The sequence below is a fragment of the Hevea brasiliensis genome, chromosome 7 (genome assembly GCF_030052815.1).
Source record: "Hevea brasiliensis isolate MT/VB/25A 57/8 chromosome 7, ASM3005281v1, whole genome shotgun sequence".
Classification (NCBI taxonomy): domain Eukaryota; kingdom Viridiplantae; phylum Streptophyta; class Magnoliopsida; order Malpighiales; family Euphorbiaceae; genus Hevea; species Hevea brasiliensis.
Window position 1 is genome coordinate 8,416,160 of NC_079499.1, and position 19,589 is coordinate 8,435,748.

Here is a 19,589-nt window from a genome sequence, read left to right on the forward strand (position 1 = left end):
AATAATTAGGGAGCTCAGCTCACCCTCACAAAATATCCAATATCAAAATGGAGAGCTCAGCTCTGCCGAAATCCAACAACACACAAGCACCTGAAATCAAATGCATTAGTTTTACATTACAAAAATATCATTATAGTCACTACAAAGTTATAGATTTGAATAATAAAATTAACAATTAATACATTAACCATTTCAAGTTCTCTGTGAAAAAAAAAGCATGTTAACTCTAAAATAACATGCACTTGTCACTTCAGAAAAAATAATTGAATAGGGGTAAGTGTTCAACTCAGAGAATTTACATATTGATTATAATTATAATTTTCATAACTATCTAAACTGATGCATTCCTGAGTATGAAATGCACACCGAACACTTATATCAAATGATTCACTCAATTCTCGCACAAAAAAATAATTTGGAGCTACACAGGCACTCAGAATAGCATTTTCACATATAACTTTGGAAGTTAATTCCTTATACAGCTCTTTTAATCTAAGACATGCCAGCGAGCTAAACTAAAGCCGGACTTTCTCTTAAATGCAAGTGCGAGGGCTAGCAAGATCAACTCAAAGCTTTGCCTAACCTCGACTTTCTATATCCATAAGGACCGAGTTTTGGCAAGACTAGCTCAAGCTGTGACTACCCATCCAATCCATATTCATCATATACCACACACACATACACACACACACATATATATAACACATACATAACTCCAAATTATCCTCAGGGCGGTAATCATAGATAATTAACAATAATTAAATATTCACCAACAAGAATACTTCTAATTTATTTAACTAAGTATACACACACACAATACATGTGCATGCCAAGAATATAAATAATACTGAAATTATAAAAAATAATCAATATCTAACTCACAGTGCAACCCAATGCTTATTGGTTCTATGGAAAAGAAGAAAATAATTTATTTACATTAACTAAGCAAATATACCAAAGAACTATCAAGAATATATCAATAGTAATTAATTAAAGAAACAAAAACTTCCTAGGTTCAAGCCAAAAATTTGCTAGAGTTTTCCCTATATCTAGGACCTAACCTCCCTGCAAGAAAACACAATTATGTTTCAACAACCCAAAGGCCTTAAGTCCATAACACAACACAATACAATGCCTATTCGAGGCTTGCCAAAACCAATTAACTAGTGTTATTGCTCAATTTCAACTCAAGAGCCTAAAATTCACTATTATTTAAAAATATCCAATTTGCTTTCAAAAATTTTATAAATATTCCTGGAGATCCATAATAACATTATCTTAATATTACAATTAAAATCACTGCATCTCATACGCGCACGAATATTTTATTAATCATTGAACTATAGCTCAACTTAAGGCAAAAAAAAGTGAATTTGCATTTGGGGTTACCTACACTATTTTTGGCACTTTGAACGCGTCTTAAGTATCTGAAAATGGTAGGAATGACTATAATGTCGACCTACTTCTAAGGTGGATCATGAAACCCATGCGTCAGGATCAAAATTACAATCCCGATCGCCAGTACAATTTCTCTAAAATGAAAGTTTATATAAAAGGCCCACAACATAAAGAGTTAGGAAAAAAAATTTATTTAACCCAAAAGATGGCTTTAAAAGCTCGAAATCTCACCAACAAGTTTGTGGGCCTCGAAAATATTTTGGTATCGAAAAATTCTCGAATTGGTATCGTTTTGAAGCTCTTCAACTGTATAACACGCTGATATACTCTGATTTTTGAGAAAAATTCTGGTTTAAGAGAAATTTATTTAGAAGTGAAAATACCCTAAAATTTTCAAAGCTCGATTCGTGCAAGCCGGAAAATGATACCACGCAAACTTGGTATCTACGCAATGCCCATGAGGAGATGAGTGTTTTGATATCAAGAATACTGGAAAAGGTGATCAGAGAAGAAAGTTATGACCCAAAAAAGAAAACAAGAAAAGAAAGAAGGAAGAAAGAAAGAAGAGAGAGAGAGAGAGAGAGAGAGAGAGAGAGAGAGAGTAGGGCCGTCTACTAACACGTTTTAAAATTTAATTTTTTTAACCTTTTACTTTTAAATTCTTAATTTTTTTTATTCTCTCAATAAGGTTTAAAATTCTTTTCAATGTACTTCAAAATACTATACTACAATTAAATTAAATTTTAATAATAATAATAATAATAAATAATACATCAAAATAATAATATAAAATATATTTAATACTTAAATAGTATAATTTTAATTAAAATCAATTTCATATAGTTAAGATACTATTTTTATTTTTAAAGTATAACAATATATTTATCATTTATGCTATTAGTATAAAATAATATTATATTAGTATAAAATAATATTATAAAAAAAATTCTAAGTTAAATACATTCAAAATTAAAATTCAAAACTTAAATTTAAAACTTTAAAATAATTTCATAAAAAATATCTTTAAATAATAAAATAAATTTTAAAATAATGTAATTAATAAATTAATTATTTTTTAAAAATTTTTAGGGCATTATAGATAATTTGATTCTGTAACGACTGGAGAAACCAATACTAGCACTGGATTCTCATTAAGACGTAGAAAATATGGATCAGAAGGATTTTGCAGGTGATCATTACTTTGATTCAAAGCCATAATAAATCGAAATTTTCCAAGAAAATAGAAAATCAAGGAAAAGCAAGAGGCATGAAAAATAACTGCTTCAAGAAAAAAAAATGTTCTGATACTATATTGCTAAAACTGAATTAATATGAAAATATAAACTTAACAGTGATGAAACTGAAATAAGACTTTTGTACATACAAAATGAAAGAAGCGGGAAAAGAATATGAGCTGGACTAATTCACTATACTGAAACAGAAGCTAGCTAACAATCTAACAATAATTAACCAATTTTGTTATTTGCAGCCAATAAATTGAGACTTGAATTTGGAAGTTCAATGTCTTTTCCGGTTAATTTCTCTTCTTTCCGAGTTTAATTGCTATGGTTATCTATATCAGTTAAGCGAATGTCGTTCTTGATCTGCCAGTTGTGGATAACTGGTTCGTTTCAGCCTGTTTGTACTATGTCGTCGTCTTGTCCATCATTTACAAACGATTTGTCGCCTGTAACCAAAAGGGCAAAAATAAAGTGAACTACGACTTGTTTACTGTTTACTAAAAAAGAATAAAATACAAACGACTTCTTGGTTCTTATCCTTCAAATCTCTCGTTAGCCATGGTTCTAGAGTTTGAGGTTTTATACAAGATTTATGAATATTTTGAAATCAAAAATTCATATAAATCCTTGCGCAAGAGTCCCAATCTCCAGACCCTAATTGTATTGGAACAGCTATATGAACAAATCAAGCTTAGTGAACCTGAGAAAAATGGTAACTACCATATATATCGAAACAGAGATTACAGGGTATTTATACCCAGGTTCAGCACATGCTATACACGTGCACGTACAACAAAAACAAACTAAAGCTTATATCACAACCCTCTTGGCTTATTCCAGCCCAGCAATCCAGCCGATAATTCTACACTATAAATATATTATATGTCCTGAATCATGCTTCGAGATTCAGGAGTGTAAGCCTAAATTCTAGATATGGGCATTACTCAATATTTTTCATGGAGACATAAATAGCATGCATCATAAAAGGCACGTAGATGCCCAAAGCAAGCAGAACAATGGCGATCAGCGATCCTGCTGCCCTGAACGCATACACACTCCCACACGAAATCTTCCCTACTCGAATTTGTATTACATCCACCATCGACGCTGTCAAGAAAACGCAACCAAGAATCGACCCCCAGGCTGACATCAACAGCATCCCTCCTCTGATAATCTTGAATTTTATTTTCCTGAAATCTTTTTCCCTGTATATGTTGAGATGAACCTTAAGAGTCTTGGCTACAAGGCTGGATAGCAGGAAGAAAGCAAATGACAGCACCTCGCTCACTACAAGCCGTTTGGCTAGCCTCCTGTCTGGGTCGCACTCGGCACGGTCCTCCAGGCTGTGCTCGCCCGGATGAGCTAAGGATAAGCCAACAAACACGGCTATTGTGAAGAGCGAGTTCACGTTGACAAGGTCGTCTAGTGCTTTCTGATGGATGTCTATTGTGTCCAGCACTTTATGCGTATTTAACCTGAAAAGCAGACGAGGGTCAAAGAAATCAGAGAAATTTCTACTTAATTATGGACAATAATGAAACAAAGATCGATAAGTAAGAAAATACCGTTCCATGACTGATATTTTCTGCAGCTCTTCCTGCATATGCAGTCGGGACATTGACTACCTTTCGTTTTTAAGCATTACAAAAGGGGAAGGACCGAAAGAAACACGAGATGCTAATTAGCCTATAATGAACGCATAAATGAAAAATTGGAATTTTATTCTGGAAGCAACTATTTCCCGTGGTGCAAATTTGCAGGTCTTTCAAATGAATAATCTCCATACGATACGTTTTGTTATTGGGGGAACCTTTTTCTCCTGAATGTTCATATTCAGGAAAGAATAGTTGAACAATTAAAAGCAGTTGCAAGCTTGCAACATCAATCACTAAACCCCAGTAATTGTTGGAGAAAACAGTTTAGAAAGGAATAATCAAGTCTTTTAGGGCAACCCAGACACCAAAAATTTTAAAATTACCATGTAACAAGTTTTAAGTTTAAATTCTGTTATATTTCATTAAATATTTTGATATATTAAAATATTAAAACCATGAGTCTACAAGTTCAAACTCCGTCAAGGCTTAATATAAAAAATTACTAATGGTAAACTCTCTCTCTCTATATATATATATATAGAGAGAGAGAGAGAGGGGCCCATGTTTCCCTCAACAGACCTAAAAATTACATATAATACCAACTGTAAGCCCACGAAAGGTTTCGTTTTCTGAAGTTGGAGAGTAGGAAAAATGGCTCTTAAATAAACAAGAAAATTAGTTTCAATTGTTCCTGTTTATGACATATGACTGGCAGCCGCTCCACGTCCAAAAGCCGAACCAAAGTGGAAAAGTTGAAAACCTGGAAAGTAAAAGCAAAAGCAAAAGCCAAAGCCACAAATATTATACAATATTTCATTGATAAAGTCTATGGAAATTGCCATTTTTTCAATGGTTTGGATAGAAACAAAAGGGCGTTGACAGAGAACACAGCGTTTACAGCCCGCTTACAAGTCATCATAGATAACAATGTCAAGGAAAATTTCGCAAGTAGCAAAAGCCTCGGAAATTCGTGAGCACTATGCTGTAGTTTCTGATCATGAATGAAAGTATATCTTCTGATGAAAAATAAAAAATAAAAAAAGTAGCAAAAGCCTCACACTAAACAAGATATCATCCCTTGTAAGAAATGGGAAAAACTCATCCAAGATATAAACACGAGAGTTTCATCTATTTAATATGTGGATATGTGGATATAGACCAGGTACAAATAAGAATTTCCCATATGAAATAGCTTCCTGTAATTATATTCCTAAAACAGTTGTTTCTCACATGATTGAAAGCAAGTGCAAGATTAGACAATGTATGAACCTTCACATTTTTCACACACGAATTTGTCTTCTCCAACCTTGAGCACTCCTTTTACTTGCTCCATTCAACAGCAGTAAAAAAAAAGCTTTTAGTAAACTCATTGATCAGCTCTTTATGAAGGAAAAGGGAAACTTTTTTTTCTTATTATTTTTTGCCAACATGCGAAAAACAAGACAACTGCATTGGGGAAATTCTTACCAAAAAATACAGATCAAAGTCAAGGAAATTGCACAGCTTGTGGAAAGAAAAGCATCGTCCTACTAAACTTGCCTAATGCTAACAAAATTACATAGTCCAAAATGAGCGTTATCATCCTGCAAACTGCAAGATAATAATCATACAGGCACGCATGCATTACCTGCATATGCAACACTTGTCATATATAGAGATTTAACAGGGGAACTTAATTAACTTATTGAAAATTTATATAAAATCAGTCCAAACTTAAAAGCTGAGAAATTTAGTGGGGTGGTGTAGCAAAAGCCATGATTCTTAATGAACATGTTAAAAGTTCCAAACTGTTGATAGAAATTATTTGAAGTTTTGAACAATCTAGCAGACCAATTTACCCAACAGTATAAAATTTAATATGCAGTCAATTTTGCTAGTTCTTTTTTTGTCAGCCAAATATCTAGACCATATTCCATCAATTGGACAAAATCTAGCAAGCAGCCCTAATATGATTTGGTGAGACTCAAACAAACAGAACTAAACAGTATACAAATCAGCTGAAATTGCACAAACTTAGCCGGGTGAGTACGCAAATTTAGATATAGCATTTCCTACCATACACAAAACAACCAATGACAAAGAATGAAATGCTTCGAACTAATTATCCCCTCAAGCTATCATACAAAGTTCAAAACTTTGTATTTAGATAAGCCATATTTAACTATCCAAGCATCCAAATTTACCTAACAAAACCCCCAAGTCACATATATCAATTTCCGGAGTCAAACAACATACACCAACTCATTGGCAAATCACACCCAAATTTTTGCGGGAAAAATAATATAGAAGAGAAGCATAGATCAATTCTTAACCAAAAGATTATCAGCGAAGCATTAGACCCAAAATGCCACCACAATGAGCTTACCCAACAATCCAAATTGTGCAGTATATCCTCCAACAGATCATACCATAATGCAATTTCCACAACCTTATACACATGGTTTAAGTTCATGCTTGAGAACCCATATATATGTAGAAAGAATCAGTGCAGAAAAGCATAAAAGGCAGTGGAAATATAAATCAAGAGAGCCGAAGAAACCAGAAGGACCAATGCTGTAACCGCGTGAACCGCACTCTTGCTTCCACATGACAACATCCCCAACCGAATCTGAATCACATTCACCATTGAAAGCACCAAGAAGATGCAACCCATCACCGACCCCACCGCAGAACCCATCATCCCAAATCTCAATACCTTTAGATTGATGTGGGCTCTGAAAGCCTCATCCACGTCTTTGCTATTCAACAAGTTAATAGCAAGTTTCAGGCCTTGAGCAATTAGGGAGGAAAAGAGGAAGAAGCTGAAAGACACAACCTCAAAGACAAGGAGTTTTTTCGCCACATCGATGCCCGCGTCGCAGGCAGAGCGATTCTCGAGGCTGCGCTGGCCTGGGGTGGTGAGAGAGAGGCCCACGAATACAGCGATTGTGAAAAGGGAGTTGACGTTGACGAGGCCATCGAGGGCGGTCACGTGGACGCTGGTAGTGGTGGAAGCAGAGGAGGAAGAAGTGGAGGTAACCCTTCCGGTGGTATTCTCGCTGTAGTAGGGGTCTTTTGGAGATCTGGAGAAAAAGATTGAAACTGGGTTAACATGACTAAAATAAGCTAGCAAAGCAAGCTGAACGGAAACAGAGAGAAAGAAAATACATATAAAAGCAAGAAATGGTGGAAATGGAAATTAGCGAGAGAGAGAGAGAGAGAGAGAGAGAGAGAGAGAATGGATTTACTGATCCATTATTTAATCTTTAATGAATCTTGGGAGTAGCTTGCAGCGTATATGTTCCCTTCAGTTCCCAGCAATAATAGGCAGGGAATCAAAGCTTCAAGAAGGAGCTCCACTCTGTTTATAGGAAAAGCTTCTAACTTTTTGGTTTGTGCATAGTGGGTTTGTTAATTAGCTTGTGGGGATTTATTTGAGTTCGGTTTGTTGGAGGAGAGAGTGGGAAAGAAGGAGATGGCTTGGCTTTTTAGTTATATTTGGTTGCTTATTGGATGGGATAAAGGTTGGTGATTTGTAAGGAGGAGTGGGCAAAGGTCCAGTGGAAGTGGAGCCACAGAAAACAGGTGGTGTTTGTACAGGAGGACATTTCTTTTTTAATACAAGAGGACAATCACATCAATGTAGATTTGAAAACAAATATTTGTTGAGTGTTGCAATTAATCTGTTGGTCGTTCACGTTTCGAAACCTTTGTCAACCCAAAGTATAGTAACAAGCTACGCTTCTTAATTTTTTCAAATTTTGCAGCTCAGCGCCTAATTCCAGCCCTTTTTATTTTATTCTGAGCCTTCAATTTGTCTGATCTCGTCTCTCTTGGTGTTGCTTTATTTTTTATTTATTTATTTTTATTAAGAAATTTCTTTGAAATAAAATTTGAAAATTTATTATTTGATATTTAAATTTTAACTAATATTATAGTTCAGTTTTTATATTTTAAAAATTTAATGACTTGATGTTTATTTCACATTACATCCGGAGAATTGAAATTATTTTTTTGAATAAAAATATTATTTTGAAAAAAAAATATTTTATTATTTTAATATTTTTATAATTAAAATTTATTAAATTTAATTTTAAATTATTTTTTTAATAATCTCTAATTAATATATATAAAAAATTAATTTTCTTAATAGCAATTTCAACAGTGACGTCAAACGAATCGTTAGTCTCTTACTTATAAATATCTTTTTTTTATTTAATTAAGGTACTCTTTAACCATGAAATTTGATTAATATTATGATTTAATTTTTATATTTTAGAAATTAAATAATTTTAGTATCTTATTTTTATTTTCTTTCAATTAAAATTAATTACTATCAAATAAATTAATATTTTCTATTTTATAAAAAGAATTAAAAAAAATTAATAAGAATAAAATTAACAAGAAAAAAAAATTCTAATAATTTTAGCAATTATCAAACACATAGACTAAATCATTCATTTTCTAAAATATATAGATCAAAATCTAATATTGATCAAAACTTAGGATTCAAGTAATAAATTTCTCTTAATGGAATAAAGGATAAATGTTTTTTCACTTAAATTAAAGATAATATTAGATAAAACAATATAGTAGTAGAACTTTTAAGAAGGTCATTCTTTTAATTTGTCCATTTTTTAAATATTAATTATACAACCTCAAATTAACATGTAAAATTGCTTTATTATTGTATTTTAATTTTTAAATTAATTTAATTAATAAGATTAAATTCTTAATTTATAAACAATGTTTAAAAATTAAAAAAATATGAAAAAAATTTATTTATTAAGAATACTTATATTATACTAAACTATAGTATATAAAACATTAATTTTAAATTAATTTTATAGATAATATCTTAATCCTCATCCCTAATATGCTCCATCTCAATACAATGTGATTCTATACTTTCTAATTAAGATCTATACTAATAAATTAATAATAGTTTTAAGTAAAAAAAAATGATTGCAACATGAATTAAAAGAATGAAAATCAAACATATTTACCATTAATTATGAAAATAAGTAAATATGTTATCTTCAATAATAGTTATAATCTAAATTCAAAATTATTGAAATTTTATTTTTCTTATTTAAGTTATTGTTACAACAAAATCAAAAGGTGTCCATATAGGCTTTTTGATGAAATAAATCATACGCAAGAAAAAATTTAAATTAAATTAAATTTCCACATAATTACCGATTTCTTTTTTAAAATGATTTTTAAGTAAAAAAATTAAATTATATTTTCAAACCTAAAAAATAATAATAATAATAATAAATCAATTAAATTAAATTCTTATAAATTTATAATTTTCAAACAGGTTGATAATAGTTTGTTTTCCAAGTTCATGATTACGTTTTTCAAGAAAATTATTAGGTGTGACCAAGGCACTAAATTTTAATATTTTTTATTTTCACATAAATATAGATTTTTCTAAATTGTGAAAAGTGAATTACTTATATAATTTACCCATTTTCCACACTTAAAATTTAGAATATAACTTTCATTTTTAGGATTATTAAAAATTTCAGAATTATCAGGCATTATTTCAATGTTTTTTCCAACTTGCTTTGCTTTTAAGCTATCATTATTCAAGTAAAAAACATATATTATTGTCCTTTTCATTTTTACCTAAAAATTTATATTAATAATAAATGTTGTTTTTTTCCTTTTATTGAACTTTTAGTCTAAAAATTGATTGAAATTCGATTTTAATGATAATATAATATTTAAAATTAATAATATTAAAATCATTTCTAAAATTATGAACCTATCTTATAATATAAGAATTTAAATTTCTGGAATACTATATATAAATATAGGTGGAATATAATATAAAAGATGGAGAATAGGTTTGATTTAAAAGTGATGGTTTTAAAAGTCAATTATCTTTTTTTTTATACGCAATAAAATTTTATTTAATAAAATAAAATTTAGGACAAAATTAATATAAATATATACAGCTATGGCCTTGGAGGAGTCTATGGCGCACCAGAAGTCTTGAAAATTAAAATTCTATCCTTAATTTTGATGTATTTTTTCAAAAAAAAAAAGCTATTTGTCTTTTAAAATTTTAAAAATTAAAATTTTATCTATAATATTTTATGTATTTTTTTAAAAGAACCATTATTTTCCCTTCAATATTTCTATCTTTGTTGATTTTATTCATAATTTTTTATGTTATTTAACTTTAATCACTTAATATTTTCTATTTTTATTTAGTCATATTTTTAACAAAATTTTATTTAATTTTCTTGTAATATTTATTTTTGACCCTCTAAAGGTAAATTTTTAATTTTTCTCCTGTCATTAATAAAAAAATAATTGCAATTTAATAATTTCATAGACAAATATTATATATTTAAAAATATTTTTTAAATTTTAGAAATATTTTTTATTTATATAAGGTGGACAGACAATGCATGTACGGAGCCTTTCCGGCTCGGGCAGGCCAAGCTAACCCATGCCACTCAGTGATCAGATTTATTTTATTGTTATGAATAATTATTACATTTTCATTGTATATTTTACAAAATTATAAAAATTCATTTTATATAAGAAATTACCCTTAAATTATTTTAAATTAAAATTGATCTTCAATCTTTGCATAAAATTCTTGATAACAGCATGATGTTTCTTTTGTAAAGTTGAATCTTTGCCTAGAGAGTTCCTTGAACCTTTTCTCCTTCAACTTCATCATCAATGCAATGAATAGGAACATTTGATGAAAGATTTGAAGTCTTATTTCACCAGTTTTCTCCACAAGAACAAGTCCCATTTTCAAAATGGTGAAACCTGTTGCGATCCCTCGCGTCTATTTTCTCTTGGTAATCTTAGAAACGAGCTTCATCATTGAGAGTGGCAGTCATTGCGTACCCTAAAATTTTTCACTAAATCTTGTTAATTAATGGTTTTGTTAGTCCATTACATTTTGCAAGCCTCTCACTCCATGCATTGCCAAAGCCCATTCGTTTTACCAGTTTTCTATATAATGTATCACTGCCTCTGTTACAGCAGTATGGCCTTCTGATGTGGTTCATGCAGAGAAAAATGAATTAGAAATCCACTAAAGTATTCCAATAACCCCATAATTTATCGAGTATTTTACATGGAATATAAATAATTGTAGGACATAATTTTCGTTTATATTGTCATGTCATGGGTCTGTGGTGACTCGAAAGTTAATGGGCTATAAAGAACTAACGAAGGCATTTGTTGATGGGAAATGCATTGCTTGTTATACCCAAAGAAAGTGGCCTAATCATAATAAAATTAATTTTAATTTAATTAAATCATATTAATTTTATTAATTTAGATGAAATTTTAAAATAATTAAATTTGATTGCAATTTTAGCAAAATTAGATAAAATTATTAATCTCTCTCCCTGTGATAAAAATTAACTACAACTATTAAAATTGAAATCCTAATTTTAATAAGTTGAAAAAAATTACAATAAATATGCTAAACTTGAGATTAATTGAATTAAATTGAAAAATACGATTTTTTTTTTTCAATCATTACTCTAAAGAAAATATTGAAAAGAAAATGAAGAAAATGTATCATTAGCCTCATTGGACCTAAGCGTAAAAAGAGGGGAAGTCGAGCAAACCCAAGCCCATAAATGAATTTTGCAACGTACATGGAAACACAGACATAGAGCCTGTTTGGATTAACTATTAAATACAACTGATAGCTGTTAGCTGTTACTGTTAGCTGATAACGGATAGCTGATGATAGATGTTTTATATTAAGTGTTTGATAAAATTATATTTAGCTGTTGCTGTTAATATGTGAAATGACTAATAAGGGTATATATCATATAATTTATTTTTTTAAATAAATATAAAATTATAAATTTATTACATTATATTATTTATTTTATTATTAAATTAAATATGTAATTATTAAATTAATATATTATATTATTTAAATAAATATATAATTATTAATTTTTTATATTATATAATTTATTTTATTATTGAAATAAGAAAATAATTATTTTTAAAATAATTAAGTAATTTTAAAAATATAGATAAAATAATAAAATAATTATTATTGTTAATAGAAAAATTTATAATTAATTTTAAGTTTTTGGATATAAATAAATATTTTATATTTTATGTTATTAATAAAAAATATTTTAACAAAGTTGAAATACGTTAATTAAAATATTAAAATTACAAATAAAAAAATAAAAATATTAATAATATTAATTTTCAAGTTAAATAAAAAAGGATAATATGGTCAAAATAAAAAATAAAACCATATCAGCTATCAGCTGATGAGAAACAGCTCTAAAAATAGAGCTGATACAAACTGCAGCTGATGAGTATCATATCAGTTGCCCATCAGCTATCAGCTCTATTTTTTTAAACTTGCCAAACACCACAATTTACCTGTTTGGGTGTCTATCAGCTATCAACTGTACTCAATAAGTAAACCAAATACCCCCATAGCCACATAGGCCCTCGGAGTGTGGGGCTGTTTCTTTTAGATGATGGTAGGCTCTTTCAGTTGGCTAATTATACAGCGCACCTGACAATCTCTCAGCTCTTTTGAAAGAATCAAACTAACCCCGGTAGGCAGGGTTAAGCGTTCATTCATTGTTTTGTTTTTTGTTCGAGTGATCCTTGACATTCATAATTAAAGCCCAATCTTTGATTAAGAAGGAAAAAGGGGCATAATTAAATGTAATTAAAATGATAAATTAATTTGCTCCAAATTAAGAGATAGAAGAAAGAAAGGTACATTCACAATTCACTCCTCTCTCAACTGCAGCCATTCGGTATATTTTGCCATACAAGTTTTTCAATAAATTTGTCAGCAATTGATTGTAATTACTCGTTATAGACAATTAAAATTTAATTATTTGTCAAGTGTTCATGATAAAATTAACCCTAAAGACTAGCATTTCCTTTGATTGTCAGTCCCTTCAAAGAATCCTCTCTGAATGTCACAATAATCAACACCCAACCCCGAATTCTCCATTACAGAGTTGTGCAATTCAAACTTAAATAAATCAAATCATCGGTGTCAAGTAAACTGTAATCAAGCACAGAATCAAAGACATGATGTATACTAGCCAAAACAAGCACACCAGATGCTTTTTTGCTCATGACAACCCTTTTGCATGCAATCCCACTTGCAAAAAATACAAAGATTGAAAGTACTCACTTTTCTCTCAAAAATGCAGAAGCACGAATCTAAGGCAAAGACTAGAGTAGCTGAAAGACAGAAAGGGGATAGCACTTGCTCGACGACTCCACCAATTCCCTTCCCCCAAAATGCATGCTGCGCCAAAACGTACATACATATACCAAGCAACGGACAATCATATCATTTGGGATAATTCCATAAATTATAGACGGCACATATATAAGCATGCAACCAATCCCCTCATCTCAACATTAATCATCACTACTGTTAGCATAATTGTTGTAATTATGCTATACAAATCTCTTATAATCATGCTAATTGCTGTAATTATGCTAACAATTACAATACATCTAAATCAAACAATACAGGTCTAGGGAGATTATTAAACTACAACAATAATACTATTGCTCGAATGTCCAGACAAACTCATAATAGTTAGCTTTTTGAGAAGAGAATCGCATTCCATTGACAAAACTCATTTTTAGTCTCAATTCTAAATTCCTTATCTTTGCCCAACGCTTCAGACTGAAACTATTTTAAGATGATGTTTATCTTAACTTATAAGCTTGTCAAACCAGCTTATAAGCTCTAAGAGGATAAATTTCAACAATTGTCCCTAAATTTATATAGTTATAACACTACAGTTCTGCAACTTTAAAATGTAACATAAAACCCCCTAAACTTTCAAATTTAGCATAGTAAAATCCCTCTGACTTTCAATTACTGATTTTTCAGTTGAAAACTGATGTAAATAGCTCCCGCATGACACTTAGTCAATATTTCTCTCTCATCTCTTATACAAAGCGTAAAATTATTCTCTTTACACATGAAAAATTATTCTGTCTATAAAAAGAAAAATGATTCAATTTACACATGGCTTGAGAGAGAAAAAAGAAATACTGACTAAGCTCCATGCTGGAACTGTCTAAGTCAGCGTCTAACTGAAAAATTGATAATTGGAGGTTAGAGGGATTTTACTGTCCAAAATTTGAAAGTTAATGGGATTTTATGTTACATTTTTAAGTTGAGAGACTGTAATATTATAACTAGATAAATTCAGGAATAATTATCAAACTTTATCCAGCTCTAAGAATATATTGACATGTTTATTTATAATAATTTTTTAAGCTAAAAAAAATAAGTTAGAGGACTCAACTTTTTATTTTGATACTTATAAGCTAGTTTAATAAAATATTTTACTAAATTATTCTTATTTAATTTTGAAAATTTCACTATAAATCTCATTTAATATCATTTTTAATAATTTTAATAATAAATGTATTTATAAGTTATTTTTTACCAAATAAATTAACTACTTATTAGTCATTTATAAGCAGTTTAACCAAACACGTAACTATTTAAATTTAAATGCTTATAAGCTCCAATTAGTTTATAAGCAGCTAGCGTTTATAAGTTGATTTTCATAAGTTAAACCAAACATTCTCTAAGTCCGTTCTTCATTCTCCAAAAGACTATACAATTTCAAAAACCTATTAACCAAGGTTTTTAGACCCGGCCATTAATGAGAATCAGTTAAAACAATTAGTTAAGAGTTTAAGATTTAACTAGAGTTGAAGCGATACACTTTTTATGCTAAATGCTTTTCAATAAATTAATTTTAAATTTATGTTAAGGAATTAATAATCTTTTATAGATTGATATTAGTATGCTAAACATTTTTTTATTAATAATTTTATATTAAATGAATATTTTATTATATAATATTCAATAAATATTAAACTTATGTTCTGTAATTAATAATCTTTTATCAATTAATATTAATATACTAATGCTATATTAGCATATAAATAAATAAATATTAAATTAACAAATATAATATTTTATAAATTAATTTTAGTATATTAGCTCATATATATACCAAATATGCATTCTTTTGATATTTAACCAATACTTAAATAACTTTAAAGCTCCTATTAATATTACTTAATTTTTAGTTTACACTTGTTCCCTCAAATCGACTGTCCAAAATAGTAATGATAAACTTGCATTATCCAAAAACAAGAGTTTAGAATTACTTTTTGGAGAAAATGGATGTCACTGTTTTGTCCGAGACGTCGAAAAGCATAAAGTACAGTAATTTTGTATTTTTGCCCTATTGAGGGTTGCCCCTCTCACTAACCAAAAATTACCACATATGTAAAACAACAATGTTTTGTGCAAAAATCGATTAAAAAAAAAAAATCTACTCTACCGATGTGACCCTGTAATTGAGTCATTAGTTTCCCAGTCGAATCACCAAGTTTCACAAATTTCAATTTTTAGGGATAACCTGGACCAACCATAAGCTTAATTCTCGAGTTTTTGGGATGAACCAGTCGGTTTGATCCGAGCTTAAGAACAATACTATAAACTTCCACTCACCAATATCATCTCAACATAAAGAAGAACAATACCTCACACCTACACCTCCCATATAAGCCTTATAAGGTACCATGGCATTGCTAGCTCAATGGTTATTATTTTAAACTACATAATGACAAGATCTAACATATCTCGTAAAATACAATTATTTAAAAAAAAAAATCCAAACATTTGACAAAAAAAAGTAATTTAATGTAATAGTTTCAATTTCAGCAATTTATGCCAAATTTTATCTAGTAAAAAAAATTGTCAAAATTGAAATAAAATATTTTTTTTTATTCCATTTACATATAAAAATAATTTTTAAAATTTCTTTTCTCATATCTTTTCCTCTTCAATTTCTCTTCTCTCTCATAAGCAAACTCCTACCAATCTGAAACTTAGTCAAATGCTTCTGTATCCCCGTAGCTCCCATCAAAACGGAACTCAAAACCTAAAGAGAAGCAGAGAAAACACACCAATGAGAGCTTTGGTTTGTGCAAATCAAAAAGGAGTTGTTTTTGCACCAAACTTCTTTGATATGTTGCTCATTGTTTTCGGCGAAGCTAAGGACAATGGAATGTCGCTGGCATCTCGTGACGTCAAGGGAACCTTCCTCAAACTTCGCTAGAGACTAGAAAGGGAGAAATGAAGGGCAACAACTTTGGATCTAACTTTCTCTCTCTATTTAGCAATTTTGGGTGAGTTTGAAGCTTACCAAGGTTAACAGTTTGTGTAGAGGTTAAGAGAGAGGAAATTTTTTTTCAAAAAAACTTACTTCATTAATTAATGAAATATATATATATATATATATATATATATATATATATATATATATATATATATATATATATATATATATATAATTCAATTATGACCAGATTTTGTTTATTAGATAAAATTGCGACAAAATGTTTCAATTTGGTTTATATTGCCAAAATTGAAACTATTGGATTAAATTGCAATTTTGCCCAAACATTTGTTATGTGCTAAATTTGATCTCTTTGTATGCCCATCAATACAAGATGAATTCTGTGCTAAATTTCTAACTTCTCCCTATAGAATACTATATATAAACTTCTTCAAAACTTTAAGACAAACAAAATGCTTGTTAGAACTCCATGGAAACAAAAAAATTCCTCAGCATAAAATAGCATCAAATTATGTTGTACAAACTTTTTGGATTAAAAATATGAGTGTGAAGGTGCATACACAAAGAAAAGTGAAGTGGCATAGAAAACATGAACAAAACAGAAGATGAATATTAATAAAGTCATTCATGTCTTTTACTTCAAAATTTTATAAAAGAAATTTTTGTAACTTCTTTGCCTCCCATACGACTGTAAGCTAGTGCTGAACATTCAATAACAACACACTTAATTTGCCATGCAAGGGGGAAAAGGAAGATTTAGGTTGACTCTCATTCCAGTTATGATAAAAATTCAATTTATTTATCACTTCCAAATGAAAAATGTCTATCATTTTTTTCTTGAAAAATATCTCTTGATACATATAGATAATTTGTCCTCGCATGCATAAACTCCCACTACAAAATAACTTATTTGAGAAGCAAGAGAGGCTGTTTTAAGGATAAGTTGCATTTCACTTTGGGGAGTTTATGCACGAAAGCAAAAATTGGTCTACAAACTCATTCTAAATTTCACTTCTTTTGTAATTCTACTCTAGTGATACCATTTTTTTTAAACAACGATGAAAAAAGACAGAAAACAAGCCACTAGAAAATACCAGAGTATAGAAGGCTACATGCCCCATTTGCAAAAGACAGAAGAAATTCACATGATAAAGGACGCAACATTGCAAATGTTACTCATTATGCACATGTAAAAGGACATTTTACTACTATTTGTTCAATTTATGTTGGTAGCAGCTTGGAAATGATTTTGTATTCATTATACTTTCCACTCATGGATATAAGATCCAACCTTTTTCCTCTCATTTTTCTCAAAAACTCCCATCCTTGGGTTCAACAAAGACTAAAGACAATCTATAGGTGAATTAGGTATCACACCTTACATAGTTTAAGGACCTAAATGAACAAATCTTCACCATATCAAGGTTCAATATGCATCATATTTTAAAAGCTCCCCTTCTTCAGGTCAACAAAGAGTAAGAACAATCAATCGGTAAATTACCTATCCCACTCCTAGGTCGCATAAGGATTCTTATAGCTCAAGCACCAAGCTTCACCATATCAATCTCTTAACAATGTGATAAGGTAAGGCTGCACATGTTAATTAGAGAACTCCCATAACCCAATTTTACTAAAATAACTAACACAATTTAAATAGACACCCACACCTGTAACCTTACTTTTGCCTTGTCAAGATTCAAGATCTAAAATTGCAATGCTATAATCCATTAAGTCAAAGATGCTAGTTGAAATTGATTATGAATCCATTGAACAATAAATACACTGAGGATCTTCGATTGCACTATTCATGTGAGGTGAATATGAAACATGAATTTTCATAATCCAAATGTTTACCCTATTAATGAATGTGGCAAAAAAAATTAACTCAAATCTCATAATCCAGTTTTTGTCATACTAAAAGGTATACCAAGAATCCTTCACTACACTAACATGAGATATAGGTGATGCCAAAATGGCCAACTATACATATGGCATTTAAATGTGTGAATTTCCTTAATTTTTGAAGTAATTTGGGTATGACACTGCACCTGGACATAGTTCAAACTTTGGAATGCTGGTTTCAATAAGAAGTAATATTTAGGTCCCTTTTGATTTCAAACCATTGATGATGATTGCAAGAGATTGTAAATTTGTCATCACATCATATGGTATTACTGGTAAATCTTGAGATAAAGTTCTCTCCAAGTAAAGAGGTATGATTGCCTTTCTTATAAGTTTAATTTCAGCCACAAATTTTTGAATTTTTAAGTTTTTATGTAATATATAAATAATAAATACAACACAAATTGTTTATTGATAATTAGGGCTTTATTTTGTTCACACAATACCTGTTTAATGCAGTTCATGAAAAACAAGTTTAGATGAAATTTTCTTATTTTGAAAATTTTAATTTTCTTGTAAATTTTTTCTATTTAAGACTATTATGTGGCTTCCTGTTTAGGATCTTGTTTAGGAAATTTGGATTTGGTACTATTTATGAATATTTATTCTCAATAGGATTTTTTTTTTTTAATTTATTGAAAAGGTTGTTTGCTTCCGATTTAGTTATTAGTATTTTCCTACTAAGTAGCAGTCATTGTTGAACAACTAGTTAATTATTTTCTTAGCTTTTAGTAAAGGAATTTTGAGTATCTAAATTTGGAAGGCTTGTGGGCTTATTTTTTTTTCTTTTTTTCCTCTTCTCTTTTCTCTTTGATTTTCTCTCCAATACTACAAAACCACAGATACTGTTCACAACTTCAAATACAGCGGCCTATTTCTTCTTTTTCCCACTCAAATCAGCTCTACTTCAAACTCTTAAACCTAACCTCGCTCCCTCCTTTAAATTGAACTCTAAAACTCATCAATTGCTTGATATTTGTCTATTATATTAGTACCAGTAGGCCAGTTGCTTTACTTGTCATATATCAGTATTTACTCCAAGAAGTGGCATGCTGATTGTTTAGTACAAAATTATTTCAGTGTTCGAATTTACTAGAATTTCTTGATTTATATATGTTTACCTAAGATGTGCACTATTTTTTTTTTTTTGGCTCAATTCATTCAAGTTTATGGGAAATTTACTAGAATATAAAGTATCATCCTTATCATTTCAATATAAATTTAATGTAGACAAGTAATTGAATATTGCTTTAGAAATCATCTCACATCCACCGTTGAAGTTTACCTTACTAACCCCACAG

The 19,589-nt window shown here is 29.7% G+C and overlaps 2 protein-coding genes across 2 annotated transcripts; both read right to left on the reverse strand.

Moving 5' to 3' along the window:
- Positions 1–3,316: 3,316 nt before the first annotated feature.
- Positions 3,317–6,718, reverse strand: LOC110633357 (uncharacterized). The gene is made up of 3 exons (XM_021781927.2): positions 6,600–6,718; positions 4,205–4,994; positions 3,317–4,114 (listed from the first exon to the last, which is right to left on the reverse strand). Exons 2-3 carry the CDS (start codon positions 4,255–4,257, stop codon positions 3,580–3,582), a joined length of 588 nt encoding a protein of 195 aa, XP_021637619.2. The 5' UTR covers positions 4,258–4,994; positions 6,600–6,718; the 3' UTR covers positions 3,317–3,579.
- Positions 6,413–7,830, reverse strand: LOC110633358 (uncharacterized). Its single transcript, XM_021781928.2, has 2 exons — positions 7,462–7,830; positions 6,413–7,296 (listed from the first exon to the last, which is right to left on the reverse strand). The coding sequence occupies exons 1-2, from the start codon at positions 7,467–7,469 to the stop codon at positions 6,717–6,719; spliced, it is 588 nt and encodes a 195-aa protein (XP_021637620.2). The 5' UTR covers positions 7,470–7,830; the 3' UTR covers positions 6,413–6,716.
- Positions 7,831–19,589: the final 11,759 nt, after the last annotated feature.

Bases quoted from the DNA above. Each gene is read 5' to 3' on its own strand.
- LOC110633357 (XM_021781927.2), bottom strand. From the start codon at position 4,257: ATGTCCCGACTGCATATGCAGGAAGAGCTGCAGAAAATATCAGTCATG. The intron at 4,115-4,204 runs GTATTTTCTTAC...TCTGCTTTTCAG, and splicing joins AAAATATCAGTCATGGAACG to GTTAAATACGCATAAAGTGC.